At 40.0% G+C, this 25,198-nt stretch overlaps 1 protein-coding gene across 7 annotated transcripts in view; it reads left to right on the forward strand.

The window, feature by feature from the left end:
- Positions 1–25,198, forward strand: part of osbpl9 (oxysterol binding protein-like 9) — an 81,770-nt gene that overhangs the window by 21,593 nt on the left and 34,979 nt on the right. For 4 of the 7 annotated variants that reach the window (XM_057840422.1, XM_057840423.1, XM_057840424.1 and 1 more), the window contains one exon: positions 12,257–12,333. In XM_057840422.1, coding sequence (XP_057696405.1) covers positions 12,257–12,333 — 77 coding nt within the window. Of the gene's footprint in view, positions 1–12,256; positions 12,334–16,519; positions 17,854–23,271; positions 23,841–25,198 lie in introns of those variants that run through there. The other 3 variants (XM_057840429.1, XM_057840427.1, XM_057840426.1) reach the window with 3 other exon arrangements.

Genomic DNA, 25,198 nt, shown 5'->3' on the forward strand with positions numbered 1-25,198 from the left:
TTGGTGGGTTGATTGACACGGGTCGAGGCGGGTCGCTGCATCTTTCCCACAGCCACCAAAAGCCGATTGTTAGTGGGTTGACCTGGGTTTTTTGGCCAGTGGGAAAGGGGTATTAGTCATACTTTAGTCAATTCAAGATGTGCTCATCTTTGTCTAGTTCTAGTCGACAGTTACTCAAAATGTTTTCAACCGTAAAATTTAAAGTTCATTCATCCATTATATACCGCTTAATCCGGGGATAGGTTGCGGGGGTAGCAGCTTTAGCAGGGAAGCCCAAACTTCCCTCTTCCCAACCACTTCAACGAGCTCCTCTGGCGGGATCCCAAGGCGTTCCCAGGCCGGCTGAGAGACATAGTCTCTCCATCGTGTCCTGGGTCTCCTGCCAGTGGGACATGCCCAAAACACCTCTCCAAGGAGGCATCCAAACAAGATGCCCAAACCACCTCAGCTGGCTCCTGTCAACGTCAAGGAGCAGCAGCTCGACACTGAGTCCCTTCCTGATGACCAAGCTTCTCACATTATCTCTACACCCTGGGGAGTAAACTCATTTCAGCTGCTTGTATCCGCTTGTTCTTTCGGTCACGACCCAAAGTTCGTGACCATCGGTGAGGTTAGGAACGTAGCTTGACTGGTAAATTGAGAACTTTGCCCTTTGGCTCAGCTAATTTTTCACCACAACGGAGCATCACTGCAGACGCTGCATCGATCTGTTTGTTGATCTCCCGCTCCCCCCTGTCCTCTCTTGTGAAGAAGACACCAAGATACTTGAACTCCTCCACTTCGGGGAGGATCTCATCTCCGACCTGGAGAGGGCCCTCCGACTTAGGATCATTGTCTCTGATTTAGAGGTTCTGATCTTCATCCCAACCGCTTTACACTCGGGGGCGAACTGTCCTGTGAGGGTTGGAGATCACGGCTTGATGAAGCCAACAGCACCACATCATCTGCAAAAAGCAGAGATGCAATGCTGAGGCCACCAAATCGGACCCCCTCAACGCTTTGGCAGGATCTAGAAATTCTATCCATAAAAGTTATGAACAGAATCAGTGACAAAGTGCAACCTTGGCAGAGTCCAACCCCCACTGAGTACGAATCAGACTTACTGCTGGCAATGGGGACCAAACTCTGACACCGGTCGTACAGGGGTCGAACAGCCCTTACCAGGGGGCTCAGTACCTCGTACTCCCGAAGCACCCGCCATAGGACTCCCCGAGGGACACGGTCGAAACCCTGTCCAAATCCACAAAACACTTGCACCCTCGAGGACCTTGCCGAGGGTGTAGAGCTGGTCTACTGTTAAAAAATTCGAAGTTTTAGTCCAAAAGTTCCAACAATTTCAAACGTAGACAGACGAGCAACTTCATGAGGATAATACACATTCAGCAGGATAAGCAGTTCGGGCTGCAGCTATCGATTATATTACTAGTCGATTAATCGATGAACTAGTTAGTTCGAATAATCGAGTTATCTGACAAGGAACATGACAAATTTAAATACCTGAACTGAGCCTCAAACGGTATTAAAAAATTAAGGATCTATGTACAACAAAAGAATTGGATAACTTACATAGCAAAAGTTCGCTAGCTTAAATGCTAAAAAACGCCAGCATTTGTTTTTTTAAAACAATGCTCTTAAATGGTTCAAAAACATTCCCACAAAAAAAGGCTAAATATACCTATAAACTAAATTACGGATGCATTAAAAAAAACATTAGCTCAAACAAAAACTTGGCTTATGCTGGTCTTAACATGGAGCAGCCAGATTCAGCCATGTGAAATGAGGAAGACTAGAGGGCACTGTATCCACCCAAATCAATAAAACTAAATGCAAACACTTTCAAAATAAACCATTGCAACGCCACTTTGATTAAACGAATACTCGAAGGGAGAGGCGCAGCACATCTCACATCAGTAGGGCTGTAACGGTACACAAAAATCTTGGTTCGGTACGTACCTCGGTTTTGAGGTCACAGTTCAGTTAATTTTCGGTACAGTATGAAGACAAAATGCAAAATATAAATGTGCTAGTTGTTTATTACGTACCTTTGTGCTTTCAACAATAGGAACATTAGCCAATACAAAGCTAGAATTCTGCTCAAAAAGTAGCGGGTATTTAAAGATAATCCAACAACAATTTGCCTATCAGACCACCCGTATTGGTCAGCTTTCTTTCTGAAAGAAAGAGGAAAAAAGAAGTCTTGTGCTAAAGAGAAAAGCAATCCCAATGACAAAGATTTTAACATGTATTTTACAAATGAAATTCCTCAATCATATTTTTTTCTTATGTACGGTTTTCAAAAGCTTTATTGGTGGATTTTCTCAAGTTAAAGCGCCACACAGAAATTAATAAATTTAATTGTGTAAGCAGGATCTGTGTATTATTCTTATTATTTAATTACTGGTGTTTAGCTCATTTGAATGTATTTTATTTAAAGGGTTATTATTTATTTTATTATGTGTTTGTATTTTACAAATGTGATGTAGTATTCATTTCTATTGTATATTTTATGTTGTATAACTTTAGTTCCTATGTGAATATTAGTTCCTACTTGTTTTGTTGTGGTAGGAGGGTTTTGTATTGAACACGGGGCCGTGTTGGTTATTATTATAGCAGAGAAGACAGCAGTAAATCAACAAAGACAAGTCAACTGTGCCCCGATCTACCACTCAAGAGATCTGATGGACTCAAAAAGTGGGTTAGGATTGCATATTAGTTTGAAAATCGACCGGATCCACCGTATTTTTACACGAGTGACTTCCGGTCTGCCCGATCCTAGCTACCGGTAGTAGTATAGATGCAGGAGGGTCGCGTCTCGCGTCAAATAATAAACTCTGCCGTTCTTTTCGTGTGTGTCGTGTTGAGCCGCTTCTGGGCCGCGTGTTAGACACTGCGACTGGTGTGCATTGGCTGATTGACTTTAACGCCCGCGTTTCACTGCGTTCTCGCGGCGGTCACATCGGTGCGCCGTTGACGTTTCTGGGTTATACTCTCCTACCGTGTTGGTCCTCATTATAGTAGAGAAGACTGAGTAAATATAATCTACACAAAGAAACTGTAACCCGATCGACTCACAGCCTCGAAAAGTAAGGGTTACATTATGTCAGAAACTCGTTCGGTACGCCTCCGTTCCGAACCGGGCACCTCGTACCGAAACGGTTCAATACAAATACATGTACCGTTACACCCTTACACATCAGTGACACCAATCAAACACTGCTACGAAGCAAGCTGACGTACTCCACGAACAATATGAAAATGTCACGCATTGTGAACGTCTCGTGAGACGAAAACTGGCATTCGTCTCGTTATGTTTTAGACTCTCAAACCACATTTTTAGTTCCTCGTCATGAAAAAAATTTTCGTCGACGAGATGTTTTCGTTATCGTCATTGTTGATGAAAGCAACACTGTCACGCAATTAATTCAACTCTTAAGTTTAACATGGCTACGTTTACGTGCAGCCAATAACCCTTATCTAATTGTGTTTTTTTGCAGTAATACGGTTATGGAAGGCCACATAAAACTGTTGTAAAAACTGAAATATGCTTATATTCCGCTTAAAAGGTATGTCAACCCCTGGGGAAATGTTAATATTCCATCATTTATCCATAAACGCATGCCTTTTGTATTCATATCATTTCACTTCCTGTAATTACACACAAGAAAATGAGAGAAATTTGGATCGATTGTCAAGCTAAAACGACCGGCGCCCGAGATCTGGCAGATTGTGTGCATGATGTCATTACAAGTGAAGAGAGTGCCACCGGCCACTAGGGGGGCAGCGCCTGTCTGCATCAATATAATTCCTTCTAGTGAGGGGAAAATTAGGGGTGTTTTGAGCTGTTTATGCTGTTGCATTGTGTTCGTCCTGCTCTGCACATATTCCAGGTTCCCTCATGAAGAAACACCTCTCGTTATCAATAAAAGAGAATTCAGAATTGACAGTGAGGGGTGTTTCTCCAACAAGAAAAAGGCTCAGTGCTTTAATACTGAATGGCGGCGATGATGGCAGACAATTTTGTTTCTAGTTCCAGCGACGAATCCGACGTAGAAGGATGTAACGAATGTTCATCTAATTGTGATGAGGAGAGTTACGAAGCTTTAATTGGTGTTTTAGGTTACCAATTTAAGCCCAAACGAACGCAAATGCAGCGTAATGAAAAGGTCATTGAGGGGAGCAATGACACTGATGAAACATCGGATATGATATGTTTTTTATTATAGAAGAGTACTCACTCTGGCCATTTCCAGCTTAGCAACTACCCTCCTTTGCTTTGCCTGGGATGGTGAGGTGGTCTCATCAGTGGCAGTCTTCGTCCTCTTTCTTCGTGTCTTGGGACATTTAAGTGGCTGTGCGTGTATGGTGGGCACCCCATCTGCTTTGAGCAGCGATCTTTTAGCAAAACCCAATTTCACTTGTCCATAGTTCGAGAAGCTTTCAGTTGGAAAATGCGCACCACACAAAACCGTGCCGGAGGCTGGGTCTGGAAAATTAGCCCTCTTTGCACAGACGAACTTTACCCATTGTCTGCGTAGTCCAGCTCTTTTTTTCACGTTCGGGAACTCATGGATACTATATTCCGATAAATAGCTATTTCTACACCACATAGCACAGCAGTTTTGAACCATTTTAGTGATGTTTTGGTCAAACAAACCCGAACGCTACTCTCTCGTCGATAAAAAAACAATGGCACCTGGCTCCGCCTCGACTTTCATTCACTTGTAGTGACGTCACCGCCCCATTCGGCTGTTTCCGGAACACTTTAGGAAATACTCGTCATTTTCGATCTATTTTCGATAATTGCTCATTAATGTGATTGATTTTTTTGTTAACTTTGTCAATATTTGTTATCTTGGCACATAACGGTTCTATTAATGTCTCACACCCCCTTTGCGTTTTCATACCCTTTAAGAACCCAGTTACTCCGCCGTTTTTCAAGCTACTATCTGGCAAATGAAAATCCGCTATTGGGTTCACCCCTTTTAAAGGAGCATCCTGTACAGGCAAGGAATCTTGTTCTTTTGAGTACAGGAAGTGGTTGTTCCTGATTATTACATGGTGAAAAAACAACATGCAACGCTTTTGGAGTGAGGAGGGAACTCATACCTTCGAGTCTTTTATTTTCTGTGCGGTCTTGAATTTACTTATTTTGATAAAGTGTTTTAAAGAGGAATAAAATTTTATCTGGTAGTTGTTGAATTCTTTACATTTGGGATTGCACTGCCTTTCATGAAATTGTGACGCTCTAGGAGTTACTGATTATTTATTTTTGCAGGGTTAGTCAAGAAATTTGCCCCAGAATTGGTATTACATTCTGTTCTCGGTGGTCTTAAAAAGTCTTTCACTTGAACAAACCTGTAGGAACCCTGTTTAATGGCAGTGGAAATGAGATTATGAGATTAAGAAGGTAAGCAAAAAAGTTAGAAATTTGCGAGGTTCCGCAGAACATGGAAGTGACTCAATTTGTGTCATAGAGGCTTCACTGCGGGATGAGGCTTTCATTCAAAAGAAATATGTCGATAGGTTTTACAACCCTCTACGCTCACGCATGCAAATGGATCAGTTCCAAATGTGTAAAAACAAGACCTTAAACCAAATGTTTTCTGCATGTAAACATAGCCAGTATTCAAAAGAACTTGAGCAGAACACTATGCACACATTACTTTAGTTATAGTAGTTGAACACCATTAAGAATGCTTCACAGATTGTATTCCTATCAAGTTTTAAATTTCTACATTATCATGAATTGTCAACAAACGGCTATTTCATTCACAGTTGAGTAATTGTGGAAAAATTGAGAGCAAACAAATTAACGTTCTGAAAAATATTGTCTTTGATCCATAGTTTTCTGTGCAGTTCAACATCCAACTCTAGTTTCGTTGATGTCCAGTCTGCCCCTGAAGAATCCCTTGTCCAACTGCATGAACATGAGACAGAACATGAGACGCACAGGATGTTGTGCCGAGGAGATTCCTCTGTCGCAGTAAAGTGGTCCTGCTCTGAGGATGCTCTCTTGTCAGTTTCTCGGGATCCGCAGTACTATAATTGTCTGGCTGTATGGACTTTAACAGCATTTTTAATTGACATGCAAGTGTTATGTCGTACTTACTAGTTTTTTTTCTGGGATTAAAACACAACGCCTTCTATGTTACAAGAGTTTATAAGCAAAAGTATAGTTGTTACTCAGCCGCTCTGCCAGATTCGATTGTGTCTGTGTCTCTACTGTGCTTTTATTTAGAGGAGCATCCATTATTAATTAGCCTCTCCCTATTGGTGGAGTTACCTGAGAGCCTTTTAGCAACCTCTTTTCCTCCGTTCTCATCCACCACCTCTTATCTACTGTCGCCATCCTTCCTATCTTCCACATTCACTCCGTCAGCAGCCCGTCTGATTGTTCCTTGGCTCTTCACTTTTTTTTTCACCAGCGTTTTGTCTGATGATTAGCGGATTAAACATGAGTAATTCACCCGAAATGAACAAATTTAACTGTAAAATGCTGCATTGTCAGTGCACCACACTAAATGTCTCGGCAGTGCTGATAGGGCGCTGTCCTACTCCGTCCCACAGGGGCATGCAACCAAACATCAGCTTGTGGAAAGGAAAGGGCGGTATGAATAATTCAAATGCATTTTGGACAGACAAAAGACAGCAGATACTGCTGTTCAATACTTTGACCTCTGGTATGTCTTTAAAAGTCATGTCTATACAGTGATGTTATATGCATTTTTCAAAGAGAGGTTCAAATAAAGCAGGGGGAAAAATGTGACTGAAGTGTAGAATTTAATTGAAGTGTAGCAGGAAGGGCAGGCTATCTGGGCTACTTGCATTGATTAGCTAAAAAGGTACTAGCATTGATAAAATGTCTGCCTGCATGACAACAGCTACTGCCTAGAAATTAGAGGAGTTCCAAAAAATCGATTATTACATGCATCGCGATTCGACACGTGACGATTCGATTACGATTCATAAAGGTTCAAAAACGATTATTTTCCCTCATAACTTTAAGGCAGCTGCTCGTAGCAGACCGAAATTCAAGACACGTCTGCCGCCCGGGCACCGTTAACGGGCGCACGCAGGTTATGATGGATGCTGCTGGTTAGTGAGCAAGAGATTTACTCCTTTTTAAAAGACTGGGAATTTAAATTTGTGTATGAAACAGGCAGGGACAGAAGTGAGACCCTGCGCAAGTTATTTTTTAGCGCAAGAGGGGAAGTGAGATAGTTCGTTGCGGTTTGTCTTTCAGATGTGCAGTAGTTTTAAGGCATTTCAATTAAAAAATGTCCTGAGTGTGTTGCTAAGACCTGTGTGCATCTATTAGAGGTGAGTACACGAACCCTCCTGTACTATTTAGACATTATTGTAGTTGTTTTTGTGATGTTAATAGTTAGCGCCGAGCGCTAAGTTAATTAGCTAATTCGCTAACGTGTATTTCATATGCAGAACGTGTAAAACGATGATTAAGTACAGCGGTAACACTAAAAACATGTGAAATAGTGCAGAAATCTGTGAAAACAAAGTATATTGGTTAAAAGAAGTCTTATTTCTAAGACACTTTGTTTCCAGAAAATGTGGAATTCATTTCACCTGTGTAAATTTTATTGTATTGTTGAGAGAAATAAGTATTCCCTTTAAAATGGTTAATGTTTTTGCACTTTCTTGTAAAAAAATAAAATAAAATAAAAAAGCTGCTTAAGGGCAGCTTTTTGTTGTATGGGCATGTTTCCATCGTTCCTGTTGAATCATTAGGATATTTTAAATAAATAATGGACATAAATGTGTTTGGCTACCGTATTAATTAGTAATGTACAATGCATCGATAATCGTGATAATCGCGATAACCGCGATCGTCAAAACCGTGATCATCGTTCAGTAATCGAATCGTAGCACCCTGAATCCGAATCGAATCGTGGGGTGCCTAAGATGGCACACCCTTACTAGAAATACTTTTTTTTTTAATGTTTTTGATGATAGTGTATCTTGCAATTTATTATATACTAGTAACCATACATGCACTGTACTGCCCCTTTAAATACTTAATGTGTCTGTTCACATTAACAGATCACTGTAATGTACCCGTTCTTCATTCAGGGCAAAATAAATCCATAAATGTGTGAGGGAAAGCTTGCATTGTTCTGTGACAAAATCTACGTCAAGGCCGGAGCACTACTTCCATCAGGAATGGAGCGTAATAACATTAGCCTCAATAACCTCTTCCTCTGGAGAGTCTATTAGGCCGACGGCGAAGCGAGAGGCCGTCTGAGTGGGTTGGCCTGAGCCTAGGCTGTCGCTTTCGTTTGTTCAAAAGCTTCTCTGCACTACTCAACCTGTCTTAACTCATCCATCCATCTGCTGCTGTGCTGTCTTAATGTTGTGGCAGTTTATATATAATTTATTACACAGCCACCCCAATGTATGGTATAAGCAACAAAATCTTTAAATTAACAGTAACTGGTAATTAGTACCAAAGAGTGTTTCTGTGATGCTTAGCACACCAGCTAATTTTTAATTCTAAGACACAGTGGTATTTAAAAGCATCTGAACCTTTTGGAATTTCTCATATATCTGCATAAAATCACCATCAAATATGATCTGATCTTTGTCAAAATCACACAGATGAAAATCGCGTCTGCTTTCACTGAAACCACCCAAACATTTATAGGTTTTCATATTTTAATGAGAATAGCATGCAAACAATGACAGAAGGGGGGAAATAAGTGAACCCTCTGTCTAATGAGTCTTAATAAGCAATGGTGTACCGCAAGCAACACGTCACTTCCGCTCGTTAATATTCATTACATTAGCTACTTTTGCTAAGTAGGGACAAGCCACCGTTTGTCCCTAATAGGAAATGAATGGAAATCGTGTACGAAGGAGATGTTTACAGAGCTAAACCTACCAATTCTCTCCGAAAATGATGTGCCTGGTGCCAAATTGACTGGCAAAGATGTGGAAGAACATAAAAATGTTCAGTTAAAGAGATGGCTTGAGTGTCGAAGGCTGAAAAAGACGAAAAAAACGAGCCGACCTAAGCATAGCTTTAGCTTTTTTATCGACGCGACTGACAATGACATTCTCCGGTTTCAACAAGCTATCCTTTACCATCAGCCCTGTCTTTCTTATATATCCTCTGGTTGTCTTACGTCTCTTACCGTTCTTGGGGGTAATTTAGTTAGCTTTGTGTAGCGATCGCAAATGCTACTCAGTGACAGCCAACGAACACTTTTAATTTTTTCATTGATAACACATCTTAATCCTATCATTTATTTACAATTCCCCCTTACTAAAGTTGTTTTTTTATATACATACAACAGAAACGGTCACAGTGGCAGTCAGATACCATTTTATTTCTTTTCAGGTCATTCATTGTCAGACAGAAGCAGTACGGCACAACGTTACGCAAAAAAAATAAGTTAAAAATATAAAAATGGCTTACCTCTTTGTCCTCTGAAAGACCATGCCAACCCAACATAATGTTTACTGCATATGAAACGTGAATGGATTCGCCGAGAAAACATCCTCATGTGTCGTAATGTATAGAGTCATTTCTACAAGTTCAAAAAAAGCAATGAGTGATCGGCATGTTCGTTTTTGAAAGATTACCGGAGAAAAGTAGCACTAATTACGTTGGGTCTATGCGAGGGCGGGTCTATAATGTCCCACTTCGGCTTTACTTCCGCTTTACGATGCGACGTCACGGTCTAAAAATAGCCTGCATGCGGTACGCCATTGAAACCAATTTTTACCAAACATTTTAGGTCAGGTGTGTGCCCAATCACTGATGAGTGGTTTAAAGCTGCCCTGCCCACTATAAAACACACACCCGGTAAAAAATGTCTTGCTGAGAAACATTTTCTGATGTGCATCATGGCTCGGTCAAAAGAGTTGATTTGTATAAAACTGGGAAAAGAAACACAACTATCTCAAAAGTGGATGTTCATCAATCGACAGTCAGAGAAGTTGTCTACAAATGGAGGGAGTTTGGCACTGTTGCTTCTCTCCCAAAGCGTGGCTGTCCACCAAAGATGACGCCAAGAGTTCAGCGAGGAATACTCAGAGAGGTAAAAAAAAAATCATAGAGTGTCTGCTAAAGACTTTCAGAAATTACTGGCAAAGTCCAATATCTCTGTGCACACATCAACTATATGTAAAACTATGCCCAAGAATTGTGTTCATGGGAGGACTCCACGGAGGAAGCCGCTGCTGTCTTAAAAAAACAAACAAACAAAAACATTGTTGCTCATTTAATGTTTGGAAAAAGGCACTTGGACACTCCACAGAACTTAAGGCAAAATATTTTGTGGACTGATGAAACCGAAGTTGAATTGTTTGGGAGTAACACACAAAGTCATGTATGGAGGAAAAATGGAACAGCTCACCAACATGAACACCTCATCCCCACTGTGAAGCATGGTGGTGGGAGCACCATGATTTGGGGCTGTTTTGCTTCTTCAGGGCCTGGACAGTTTGCAATCATTAATTGAAGAATGAATTCAAAAGTTTATCAGGATGTTTTGCAGGAAAACCTGAGGCCGTCTGGCATACAGTTGAAGCTAAAAAAGAGGGTGTCAATGATCAACAAGTCAATGATCCAAAACACAGAAGTAAATCAACTTCAGAATGATTTCAGAACAACAAAATACACGTTCTGGCATGGCCAAGTAAAAGTCCAGACTTGAACCCCATTGAGATGCTGTGGCATGACCTAGAGACAGCAATTCATGCCAGATATCCCAGGAACCTGAACTACAGCAGTTTTGAATAGAAGAATTTAGATTAGTCCTGATCGATGTGCCAGACTGATCTTCAGCTACAGGAAGCGTCTGGTTAAAGTAATTGCTGCCGAAGGAGTGGGGGTGGGGGGGGCACAAACTATGAAATGTGATGGTTCACTTAATTATTTTTCCCCCTTCTGTCATTGTTTGCATACTAACCTCATTAAAAAATGAAAACCTGTAAATGTTTGTGTGGTTTTAAAGCAGACAGTTTTTTCATCTGTGTGATTGATACAAAGATCAAATCACATTTGATGATTTTATGCAGAAAGGTGAGACATTCTAAAAGGTTGATACTTTTTCATACCACTGTATACAGGTAGTACTTACGTGATTTCGACTCTACAGTGCCGAAATGTCGTTCGCCATTTTGACTACAGTTGTTGTTTTTTTTTTAGTCACGTAAAGGGTATCCTACTGTACCTCACAGCATCTTTTTATTTTATTTGTATGACTGTTCTGCCCTTTGGCGAAATATGTTTTTGATTACAATATTGACTTTGGTTGTGTGATGCATGCTTTTATTTTGGCGCAGGAAGCATAAAGCAAGTAATACTTCCGCACGTGAAAAACAGCGCACACACAAAGAAGTCGCGCAGCTGAGTGAGTGAGCGAACGAGCGAGAGAGAGGGGAAAGATTACCGTTTAGCTCGCTGTCCAGCTGGAACCAAGCTCCGTCTTGGCGTGGACAATACAATGACGTATAATACATGTTTTGGGTAGTTATTTTGAGATTTAGGGTGTATTTAGGGGTACTTAAAGGGTTAATTCCGATTTATGTGAAAATTCGGGTTACGTTGCCAGCATAGGAATGGAGGTCGTTGGTAATCCTGAGGCTACCTGTATTACACCGGGAAACAAAATTAAATGACTTTTCTGTCTTATATTTGGTTGCGGAAACCAAATCTGATCTCAGTTCTTATTTATAACTACAACCACTTCAACCATCTTTCTGAATTGGTGAGGTGTCTCAAAACGTTTGACCGCGGGTGTATTTGATCCTTATTTTGTTAAAAACAGATAAAAAATTAGTTGTGTGTCTAATTCTGCATAAAACTCTTCATAGTTTCAAACCCACTCAAAAAAATATTCCACCTTAAATTTTCAATAAACAGGCCATCTAATAAGTTTAGAATTATGTGTTAAGTACTTTTTATGCCTCCGGTACCACAAATATGGTGGCTCTATGGTCGGTCTTGGGTCGCTGTTCAATGTCAGCTATTTTATGAGGGTGCTGTTTGTGTATATGTGTTTGCAATGAGTGTGCAACGTTGTCTTGCTCCATTCGACACAAGTGTAAACATTTCATGCACATAAATTACGGTACTAATTGTGTTAATGCAGAATTTAATAAACGTTTTGTTGTTTCACCAAATAAAGAAAAATTGGAAATGGTTTTTGAGTTCCAAGTGTCTCATCTCCACCGATAAATCTCTGTAAGGAATATGGCTCACTGTGACGTGTCTGTATGCTTGTGCCCTCAGCCAGAGATGCGGACGAGCGAGAAAAGTGGATCCACGCCTTAGAGGGAACCATCCTGCGGCACACCCATCAACTCCGGGTAGGAAAATGTACACGTGTTTATAAAAACGTGTCGTGTGTGTGCTTTTAATCCTTTCAGTTCTGTAAAATAAGTCCCCCTTAGCTCTTGGGCTTCTTTTAATGCCTGTTTATGCAAATGACTTATTTCTCACGGTTTGCTTTTTACAATTCACCACTGGAAATCATGCAGATTCTTGGACTTGCTTGCATGGTATTTGATCATTTAAGAAGTTGAAAGAGATTACCGTAGTCTAATCTGAATGAAAGTGTCATTTGTATGTTTTTTTTTGTTTTTGTTTTTTTACGTCAACGCATTTTCATTCCCTGCCAGACCTCACAGTCAAAATGTGCGGTCACAAACTTTAGTTTTTTGGTGTTTGAATGTGCATGATTCATTCTGTTTTTGTTCTGTGTCAGTTTATAATAAACTTCAGCTAGGAGTAACAAATAACAGCTTGACGCAAGCACACTTTGCCCTTATTTGGAGACCTGTGCAAGTAATGGAGTGATAACAGGCAATAGGTTTTCATGTGATGTTTTGTCATTGTATGGTCTCTCTGTAATGCAGATTTTCACTCACTGCAGATGGGTCTGTAATCTATCCCACAAAGTGAGCCAGCTTCGCTATGTTTGTATAACAGTTAAGGATAATATCTTACTTGAAATATTGCCTGTGTTGTTATGGTGCTGTCAGTTTTGACTCGGAAACCAATTTATTTTTATTTAATTTGGGATCAAATTGTTTTTATATACAAACAACATGGCTGTTGGTCAGTGTCCTGGAACAGATTGTTTGGTGGAGGTTTTGTCTGTGTGCCTAACCAGCATTGAGACACATGAGCTGTTGGGAACATTTGACATGATAGGTTTAAGACATCAGGGGTGCCCAAATCCGGTCCTCGAGAGCCCCAATCCAGCTTGTTTTCCATGTCTCCCTTCTCCAACACACTTGAATCAAATCATCAGGATCGTTATCAGGCTCCTGCAGAGCTTGCTGATCAATTGATCCAGGTCTGTTAAAGGAGGGAGACATGGAAAACAGGCTGGATAGAGGCTCTAGAGGACTGGACTTGGGCACCCATGGTTAAAGTCATGTTAGTGTTACTAAAATGTTAATCCATCAGCCATTTATGTCAGATGTCAGTGTTGTTGATCTTGTCACCATGTTTTGTGTCTTGCACACCTTGTTTCTTTTAACTGATTCTTATCCTAAATTCCGATAGTTGGCATTAGGGGTGTGACAAAATATCGAAATGGTGATATATCGTGATACTTTGTATCCATGAAGGATATCGATATGTTTCTGTCAAGAATCGAAATATCGTTTTAAAAAGGTGTCAATTTAAAAAAAAAAAAAAAAAAAAAAAAAAGGAACCATCAAGTTGCTACCAAAATCTTCCCCCATAATAGTGTCTCAGATAACTCTGTCTGCCATTGACGGTGCTCGACGGCCAATCCATTTAGACTGGGAACGTTTGTTCATTCAAAACCAGAGCATTCACAGTCATTTGGTCCGATTTTCAGGTCACTTGCTGTTCATTTCAGGGCATTTACAGGGTCATTTCTGTTGAGTTTGAGTCACTGCCTATTCATTTGGGAGATTCCCAGGTCACTTCCTCTTCTGTAACTCAAAATAAACAGGAAGTGACCCATAAAATACCCCCAAATCAACAGGAAGTAACTCAAAATTAACAGGTAAATGACCTTTAATGGCCCAAAATTACCTCATTGCCTGGCATTGGCTGCGACTGACGGCCATAGACGTTCAATCGGTTTGAAGTGGGAGGGATGGCAGCGAAAGAACATTCGTTCATTCGCTGCTACCATCCCAGTTCAAATGGATTGGACGTCTACTAGTGATAAACTCATTCCAATTCACAGCAGAGACTTGTTTTTCTGTTTTATTAGTTGTTTGTAGAATATCCTAGAATGATTTCCTGACCAATGTATCGATAATCGTTGTATCGCCATATCGTCCGATCATCGTTATCGTGAGCTTTGTATCGCATATCGTATCGTGAGGTACCAAGAGGTTCCCACTCCTAGTTGGCATACAACTCCTGGAAAAATGACCGGTCCTGCAATCACTAATGCTGGTGGATGTTAACTAGGGGTGTGAGTGTGACATTATATTAAGAAAGGTGATATATTACAATACTTTGCGGTCCAGAAGGTTATTAATATGCTACCACCAAAAATATATATATTGTTTTAAAAAGGTGTCACTTTTGAAAGAATGAGAAAAAAAATTCCATTAGAGTAGTGTCTACGTTAGCTCACTGGCTGCCATTGACGTAAATGTTCCGCGCCCCCCCAACTCTCTGCCGCCACTGTAAATATACTGTAGTATGGTTGGTATATAAAATTCTTATTATTGTAAGTACACCTCTGCATAACAATGTGTTCTTTAAAATATTAAAGAAATATGGATCAACTTACAAAAGTGTAAAAAAAAAACAAAAAAAACACATCCATACTGTGAAAATATACTCGATACATTTTTGGACAGTTAATAATATATTCAAATTGACAATATGCCAAACAATTAGACCGAAAAAAACAGAAATTAATAGAACAAAAACGACAATGTCATTGGACAGAGGGACAGTTTTTATTTTTTGCTGCAGGCAGTATCAGCTCCTTTCTTATGGTGTGGAGTTACTTTGCACTGAGCAACTTGGTATGCCACCTTATATGATGCTGACAGTGCTCGCTGGTTTACTGATGTAACACTGACAAAGCGGGAGGATTGTTGGCAATATTCGGCACGTTTTCGCTGAAAAGAAAATAATTCCTGCTGTCCGCTGCAGACATTTTTAGACAAAGTAAACAGGCCGACCTTTCCTCGTCTCCCACTGTACTAAAAGTCAAAGCCAAAAGTCAAATGCTACATATGCTTCGTCATATTTCCTTGTCTTTGCTTTTCATATCTCCAGTGCTCTTTACTGTGTGCTCTTGTTTGGTTCAAAAATATTCCGCACACGCTGAAAATGAGAGCGGTACAGCCACCCACTGAGTGGATGTACAATTAGACTTTATTCTAGTACGTGAAAAAAGCATGTTCCCCAAGGTCACATGCGCCACCCCCAGCATCGCTCTGCGCGACCCTGGTGGGGCCCGCCCCACTATTTGAGAAGTACTGGGCTAAAGCAACATTGTATATTCTCTCTTGCCAGGATAAGAAAACAAATCTTACCACTTTTTTTCAAACAAGCAAGATGGAGCCGGCCTAGCTTGAAACACATCTACATGACCCAAACGCTGCTACAATGCAAGCTGACATACTCCACGTTAGAGCAGGGCGGTAAACCGAAAATTTACCGTTGCCGAAATTCTTCAAGATGACTGACGTAATTTTGACCATGTCGGTAAATTCTGTAATTTAATAAAACAAGAAAATATAGTCTTTTCATCCCGCTTTGACTCTGTGTTGTTCGGCTATGTTAATTCTCCTTTAAGAAAGCAGACAGTGTGCTTATGTATGGAGTCACGTGGTTTTCAGGAAGCCAAACAAACAGAAGCCCGGTAGGCTAACGCTAGCGGCTAACGCTACAAGTCAACGGGATGGAGTCGGGCTTAAGTTAGCTACGCCAAACTTTCACCCGACATTAAGTAAACTCTTGGCGGGTTCCAGACGGGCTTTCACCCGCTGCCCTCCCTGGTTCTCACGATATCAGGAGAGGATGCTTTCAGTGCTTTCTTTTGGTAGCCAAGCCACAGGCTAACGCTAGCGGCTAACAGCGGCTACAAATGAACGTGATGGAGTCGGATAGTGGCTCTAACCTTGTCGAAACGGCTGAAGTTAATGAGTGGACTGGGCACGGACGTCATGTAGCAATCATTATGTCGTGTTATTTGGCATCTCTATGTGATTTCTCTGAAAGCTTTCATGATGGTAAAGCACTCAGCATAAAGTATAATCCAACAGTGAAGCCTATATAGAATATGACAGTTTAATGGCCACAGCTATTTTTCCTATAGGTGTTTGCTTTATCCTGCCATCATAAAACCTTAAATGTTTCATTGGCATCAGAGCAATACAGCTTTAATCTGGTTTAAAAAATGTTTCGGGGGGGAAAAAAAAAAAAACTTAAACCTTGATGTGAACACTTGTGTTGAATAATTATGTCACAGCAGCCATTACCAATAAGTTGTCTGAAGTGTACTGTTAAAGCTGCAAGTCATTTGTGTTAGAATGACATGTTTGCACAGTCGTCATATTGATTTTTATAATGTTGTACATTTTTCGAGTTATACAAGCTGTTATAAATGTTCACACTAGAATTCTTATTGTTTACAAGATTTTTTTTAATACTTAATGTTTAGACTGCATGTGCAATTGTTAAATTGAAAGCTAGTAAATAAATTTAACGAGAAACGGTTAATTTGTATTCCATTCATTGATTCAAATTTTCAAATTATATAACAGTCCGCGTGGGTGAATATATCCTCATTTATCGTTATCAAGGTAAATCTGCTCAATTTATCGTGATACGTACTTAAGGCCATATCGCCCAGCCCTACTCCACGTCCAATACGAACATTTCACGCATTGTGAACATCCAAACTGTCGCGTTTTCATCTCATCAGACGAATACTGCGAATACTGGCATTTGTTTCATTATGTTCTAGTCTCCCTAGCAACGTTTTCAGTTTGTCATCATCATGTCATCGGAATGAAAAAAATGTTCAACGATGAAATATTTTCGTTACCCCCATTGTCGACGAAAACAATACTGCTTAAGTTTAACATAGTGGAGCCTTGCCATGGACCGTTTTCTTCAAACGGTTTTCTTCTCTGATTTTCAGTTCAGTTTTCAAAAGTTGGCTTGTTTTCATTGTATGACAAAAAACAAATTGTGCGTGTTTTTTAATCATATCATAATCAAACCCAAATGGCCGTTTTTGTTTAATGTTATTTGCACCCACTCACCCTTCGAGGCAAATCCTTCTGATGAGCTAAGTGCATTGCTCTCTACAGTATACAGACACACACGCAGACTTAACACGTTGCTGTCATCGTGTCATGTGACGCCCTTTTACCAATCTGAGACCTGCTTGCCGGCTCAACCAAACATCTGCTCTGGTTGCCTCAGCCAATGGGATCAGCCATTTGCAACGCTTGCCCCTGTCAGCATTTGCTGCTGCTTTATGTGTTTTCTCCTCTGCCTACGTGAGAGGAAGTGTGCCTTTCCTGCCAGGGGAGGGTCCTGGATTAACACTGCTGCCTGTCTCATACTGAACGCCCTGCTGAGAGAAGATAAGACAGGATCAACTGTGGATAACTCATGAAGATTTCTGTGGTGAATATCGTCATATTGCACTGCAGAGCAAGAGGTGTTTTTGCTTCTCCTTTAAGACTGAGGAGGCAAGAGTGAGGAGGAACGTTAACTTGGACTTGAGCTCTGGGTGCCTTGTTTGCTGTCAGAAGAAGGAAATGACGGCGCCCTACAGAAAAGAACCTGTGTCAGGTTTAAATGGCCTGATGGACAGGATGTGCATAGTTTAGTCCAGCATGTCTATTGGAGGGCAACACCCAGTAAGTAATGCACACAAACACGTTGCTGCATCACAGCAACAACTTCAACGGCTGCAGTGCGGTGTTGGGGCAGAGGCTTCTTTTTTTTTTTTTTTCCTAATGTGGGTCAAACCGCGTGGAAAGACAAATACAAAAGGGGGGAGGGTGTGCGAGCAGTGTTGTTTGTCGAGTCTTGTGTCGTCAAGCGTTGACTGTTTGTGTTTGACACTTTGTAAGATCCTTTTAAAAATATTCCCATTGCGAACGTGGCACCAGTACCATCTCCAGTGGGAACGAGTGAGAGTTCGGGGGAATACTCAGGTGGGAATTATTCTAAAAACACTTAAAATTTAGGATAGTATGTTGTGGTTCTGCAAAGTCTGGATTACGGCAGAAAAACTGAAGCTTTATTTTTGTATGCGGGGTTACCTTGACATATGAATGAGCACAAGCATGGTCTTTACAAGGGCTCCGTGGCCACAGTAAAATTCACAAGCAGCTGTTCGGCAGACAGTTTTCAAAATAAACAAGGCCGTGTGCTTATTTAAAGATCTATATTGCAACTATCAGTTGAGGTGTCCTGTCAATAAATGACTAAAACAAAAAGACATTTTACAAACTTAAATTCTCAGATTAAATTTAATTGTTATTGTACAGGTACAGTGCAAAAAAGAGCAGTAAGTACAGATACAGCTGCGAATAAGGAAATTAAAATAAGATTATTAAAACTGGTTTTGGCTATGAACATACAGTGGGGCAAATAAGTATTTAGTGAACCACTAATTGTGCAAGTTCTCCCACTTGAAAATATTAGAGAGGCCTGTAATTGTCAACATGGGTAAACCTCAACCATGTGAGACACAATGTGTGTGTGTGTGTGTGTGTGGGGGGGGGGGGGACAGAAAATCACAGTCTGATTTTTAAAGAATTTCTTTCCAAATTAGAGTGGAAAATAAGTATTTGGTCACCTACAAGCAAGCAAGATTTTTGGCTGTCAAAGAGGTCCAACGAGGTCTAACGAGGCTCCACTCGTTACCTGTATTAATAGCACCTGTTTTAACTCATTATCGGTATAAAAGACACCTGTCCACAACCTCAGTCAGTCACACTCCAGACTCCACTATGGCCAAGACCAAAGAGCTGTCAAAGGACACCAGAGACAAAATTGTAGACCTGCCCCAGGCTGGGAAGACTGAATATGCAATAGGTAAAACGCTTGGTGTAAAGAAATCAACTGTGGGAGCAATTATTAGAAAATGGAAGACATACAAGACCACTGATAATCTCCCTCGATCTGGGGCGCCATGCAAGATCTCACCCGTTGGCTTCAAAATGATAACAAGAACGGTGAGCAAAAATCCCAGAACCACACGGGGGACCTAGTGAATAACCTACAGAGAGCTGGGACCACAGTAACAAAGGCTACAATCAGTAACACAATGCACCGCCAGAGATTCAAATCCTGCACTGCCAGACATGTTCCCCTGCTGAAGAAAGTACACGTCCAGGCCCTTCTGCGGTTCGCTAGAGAGCATTTGGGTGATCCAGAAGAGGACTGGGAGAATGTGTTATGGTCAGATGAAACCAAAATAGAACTTTTTGGTAGAAACACAAGTTCTCGTGTTTGGAGGAGAAAGAATACTGAATTGCATCCAAAGAACACCATACCCACTGTGAAGCATGGGGGTGGAAACATCATGCTTTAGGGCTGTTTTTCTGCAAAGGGACCAGGACAACTGTTCTGTGTAAAGGAAAGAATGAATGGGGCCATGTATCGAGAGATTTTGAGTGAAAATCTCCTTCCATCAGCAAGGGCATTGAAGATGAGATGTGGCTGGGTATTTCAGCATTACAATGATCCCAAACACAGTGCCAGGGCAACAAAGGAGTGGCTTCGTAAGAAGCATTTCAAGGTCCTGGAGTGGCCTAGCCAGTCTCCAGATCTCAACCCCATAGAAAATCTGTGGAGGAAGTTGAAAGTCCGTGTTGCCCAACGACAGCCCCAAAACATCACTGCTCTAGAGGAGATCTGCATGGAGGAATGGGCCAAAATACCAGCAACAGTGTGTGAAAAGCTTGTGAAGAGGTACAGAGAATGTTTGGCCTCCGTTATTGCCAACAAAGGGTACATAACTAAGTACTGAGATGAACTTTTGATATTGACCAAATACTTATTTTCCACCATGATTTGCAAATACATTCTTTAAAAATCAATGTGATTTTCTGTTTTTTTTTTTCCACATTCTATCTCTCATGGTTGAGGTTTACCCATGTTGACAATTACAGGCCTCTCTAATACTTTCAAGTGGGAGAACTTGCACAATTAGTGGTTGACTAAATACTTATTTGCCCCATTGTATATTAGCAAGCAAACTGTCTGACATAGATTTGCTCGCACACAATGCATGCTCACTGAATTACCTAGAATAATTGCAGAACAGAACAGGTTAAAAAAAAGATTTGCATCATTGCTGTGGTGTTGAGAGCCTTCAAGCAATAAATGTACTGGACTGTCTCAGAAAATTAGAATACACAATATTCTAATTTTCTGAGACAGTCCTGTACATTAATCCACCATTTAAAGCAGGGGTGTCCAAACTTTTTGCAAAGGGGACCAGATTTGGCGTGGTCAAAATGTGGGGGGCCGACCTTGGCTGACGTCCTTTACATAGAACAATATACAGGACTGTCTCAGAAAATTAGAATATTGTGTATTCTAATTTTCTGAGACAGTCCAGTATGAACGCAAACAAATGCCAAGTCTGGTTGGACTGGCCACATCCAACTAAGTTAACGACATTTCTAACTTAAAAATGACACTCACGTACCAGAATAAAATCTAAGATTCCAGTGAAGATTGCTTAACTGTCAACTGAACTGAAATGTCAACTGAACATCAAGATAAAATTTCATAGATGAAATTCTACTACACTAATTCAAGATTAGAAGTGAGATTTCTATATGGATCATTCCATAATAGGAGGACATTAAGAGTCTTAGAAAATAAATCCTTCTCTGGTTTTATGCTACATATTCATCTCTGATATGTAATAAATAATCAAAGACTTCATTAGCTTACCTTAAATATTCACCATTTTAATACACGATTTATCAAGCATTTACAATAGTTGACATAATTGTAATAACAGGTTTGTATACCTGTACTGTTTCCTTTTTCTCAGGAGTAGTAGCTACGACTGCAGCCGTTGAACAACTCTCTGCTCACTGTTTAGTTAACTGCTAGTTCACTGCTGATCAAGAGGTAAATAGACGAGCAAAATAACATTTTAAGATGTAGTCCAAACTTAATTGATATTCTTAACAATGTTTTCAAGCATTAGGTTTTTTTGGATTTGGTCTCAGGACAAGTTTACTCAAACTGCATGGTTTAGTATTTTCTAGGAGCATTATTTAGAATTTGAAGGCTGGGACATAAATTGTTCTCCAATACTGGAATGAAACATATGACAACACAGGATTCTAGACAGCTAGCCAGCCGAACCACAGATATTTTCTAAATTGCACAAATGATTCCAAAAATGCACATATATAGCCCAGTCCCCTCGATATTTTTTACTGGCTGAAAGGCCTGTCAAGTTGCCACTCAGGTTGTTGTTGTTCTTCTTCATGTGGATGCTAGCTTTGAAATCCTACTTTAAACTTGATATCAATGGCATGTCGCATGGCCCAGTATCTATTGATCCAAGGAGCAAGATTTTTTTTTTCTATGTATCAGGGCTAATTATATTAGTGCTGCAACGATTAACTCGAGTAATTCGATTAGAAAAAAGATTCAAATTAAATTTTGCTGCTTCGAATATTCGTTTAATTAAAGTGACGTGGTAATGGTTTGTTTTGAAAGTGCTTGCACTTAGTTTGATTTGGGTGGATACACTGCCCTCAAGGCAACAGTGAATATGACACAACTCATTTCACATGGCTGAATCCAGGTGCTCCCTGTTAAAACCAACATAATCTACATTTTTGTACATTCGTAATTTAATTTATAGGTATCTTAAGCCGTTTTTTGTGAGAATGTGTTTGAATGATTTAAGAGCCTTGTAAAAAAACATTAGGATTTAAGGTAAGTTAGCCAGTTTTTATTTTCTTGTACTTAGATCCTCATTTATTTTTTATACCGTTTAAGGCTCAGCTCAGGTATTTTTTTTTCCCCCAAAATTTTTTTCAAAACATGTTCATTATCCGATTGCGCAATTATATGAACTAACTAGTTGATTGATTAATCGACTACTAAAATAATTAGAGATGTGTCGATCGGGTCCGATCACGTCATTTTCAAAGTATTGGAATCGGCAAAAAAATATCGGCCATGCCTTTTTTTAATATATGTATTTTTTAAATTAAATCGTTTTCTAATTGTATTTAACGTTACAGACATAATATGTTACACTCATCCAGAGTCTTTAGTTTAGGCTTAAGGTAGGGTTATCAAATATATCCCAATAATGGCGGTAATTAATTTTTTTAAAAATGTATCACGTTAAAATATTTAACGCAATTAATGCATGCGCTTCAGGACCCACTCACGCATTGTAGCGCTCAATCTGTAATGGTGACGTTTTACCTATATAGAGAGGTAAAAGGCAGCGTAAAATGAGTAGAGTGAATTTTGGCAGCCTTTGGAGCCTTTTTTTAATTGGCTAAAGCCTGACAATCCCTCTCCCTATGATTAGAAATATCATGGGAAGCAATGTGGGGAAGCAAGGTAGCAATTGATCTTTTTCTTAACACCTTAAGTTATTTCCCAACGCGGAGAAGATATATCAATTGGTAGCACTACGCAGTCATGGTTCCACTTCCCATCATGCACTTGGGCATGCCTACAGTATCATTTACCGAAAGCTCAACTACAGTAGATGGCAATATTTAGTCACAATATACAAAGTCACAAGTCTTTCTATCCAAGGATCCCTCTCACAGAAAGAATGTTAATAATGTAAATGCCATCTTCAGGATTTATTGTCATAATAAACAAATACAGTACTTATGTACTGTATGTTGAATGTATATATTCGTCTGAGTTTTATTCATTTTTTTCTTAATGCATTGCCAAAATGTATATGATTGGGATAAAATTATCGGGAATGATTGGAATTGAATCGGGAGCAAAAAAAGGCAATCGGATCGGGAAATATCGGGATCGGCAGATACTCAAACTAAAACGATCAAGATCGGATCGGGAGCAAAAAAACATGATTGGAACAACCCTAAAAATAATCGCTAGCTGCAGCCCTAGATTATAATGATTATTGTTACGAGCGAGCAAGTAGAGGGTTTTGGAATTTGCCAGTAGAAGGCAGTGCAGAATTATTGTTGCCTCTTGGTGAAGAGTTAGCCAGTAGAGGGCAACCTTCAGCCTGTAATAGCACGCAAGTGCTTGGTTTTTGAAAAGAGATGACAACCTAATAATTGTGGTACTCAAGGAAGTCACCCCTTTTTTATTATTAGAAAGCCATGTTGCCATACAGATCGAATTCAAAGTTTGTACTAGGCTTTAAACATGGTTACTTTGATGGTAAAATTGGAACATTGACTTGAATGTATATTGGTCTGTTGTGAAGCCAGCCTCCAGTGGCATTCCGTTACAATAAGGGTTTCACCATTCCAGTCTCTTGATTCATATGGATTTGATTCTAATGGGCTAATTGTCGAAATTGACTAGAGTAGTTTTTATTTTATTTTTAGTCAGGCTTCCGCACAGCCACCTCCGTCCCTATCATGACAAGAGTGAAAGCACCTTTGCCCCTTTTGAGGAAGTTTGACCAGTTAGCTGCAGGCTCAGTGGAAGCTGAGTTAAGGCAGACTTTGTTCTCTATAAATCGAATGTACTTTTTAGTCTGAATAGATCACGGGGCGGCGTTCTGCTGCTCATGGCTTTTCTTCACGTACCTATGAGATACACTCTAGGAGAAAAAAGCCCCGCGGGTCAACGGGAAACCAGCACTGAGCAACAGAGTCAAATCGGAGGGAGTGAATCGGCCGCAAAGGTTTGATTACAGTTTGATTGGATTCCATGTGAGTGTTGCTGTGTTCTGTGCAGCTGTTTGGCAGACTCAACATCTGCTGTTATTCTTCCTGGTGAACGGATTGCCCAGCTGTTAATATATTGTCTTTGTTGTTTGTGTTGTTTTCTTTCAGTTTATTTTTTTTTAGGGAAGTCTTGCCTGTGCACACATAAATCTCCACTTTTTCCTGTTTGTGTGTGTTGTGTCAGCGGAATTGGCTACAGGAACTTCCAAACTCTAACATACAAAAAAAAATTGAAAATAATTACCCAGGCAAAAACCTTAAAGACAGAGGTTCCTTTTTCACCATGGACTTTTTTCATGTAAAGACATACTTTGACGTACCTTAGCAATGAACTTATTTAAAGACTTAAAAAAGTATTTATTTGCACAGTCTTGTTTTATTTGTTTTAATGTGTTTATTTAATCAGTTTTCTATTTCAGTAGCTGTTAGCTAAGTTAACATGTGCGTTAGATTTATCAGTGTCACGGTAAATTGTGCACTGACAAAGGTTTTTTCAAAATTCCGTGATTGTAACCCGTGATGAAAATGTGTTAGTTTTTTAACTCCTTAAATTATTTTCTAATTTAATAAAAGCTATTAATGTATCAAAGTCCCACCCCTAACATTTGCACACATGTGATGATTGCTAAATAAACAAGAGTGAATTACAGTGGCTGATATTGATGGTGATAGACGTCCGATCTATTTAAACTGGTAGGGCTGACAGCTGTTAAAACTGGTAGGACTGACAGTCTGTGACCGTGTCCATGTGCCAATGGTGGCGATAGATGTCCAGTCCATTTTGAAATGGGAGGGCTGGTAGCGAATTATCACTGCCATCCGTCCGAGTAAAAATGAATTGGACAACTATCACTGTAAATGGCAGCCAATAAATTAAACGTCAAAAAAGTATAACTGAAACAATTCTTACCCTTTAAACCCATCAAGAATGGGGAAGGAATAGGTTTTCTGGTACGCTTCTGATTTTTTTGTGTGAATAAGAAATTGAAGAAAGGAACTAGTCAGTTTCAAATTTTAGTTTCCCTTTATTTTATTTTTATTTTCACATTTTTTGCCATTGCCGATGCCCTTCTGGTGATTGCTGTTGAGCTAAAATCCTATGAGATGTAACATCCATGACACCATGCATTGTAAAAGATAAATCTTTTTTGTTTTGTATGTACATTTCCTTTGAACATTTTGGTTGTACTTCAGTTGTCAACCACTTTGACTTTGGACTACAGAGGTTCTACTGTACTTGCTACTTCGAGTGAGGCCAGACAGATGCCCCAGTTCATCCCCTCTGCCAGTAGTCCAGTAATGACCTTATAATGGG

Source organism: Corythoichthys intestinalis, chromosome 7 (assembly GCF_030265065.1).
Source record: "Corythoichthys intestinalis isolate RoL2023-P3 chromosome 7, ASM3026506v1, whole genome shotgun sequence".
In the NCBI taxonomy this organism is placed as follows: Eukaryota; Metazoa; Chordata; class Actinopteri; order Syngnathiformes; family Syngnathidae; genus Corythoichthys; species Corythoichthys intestinalis.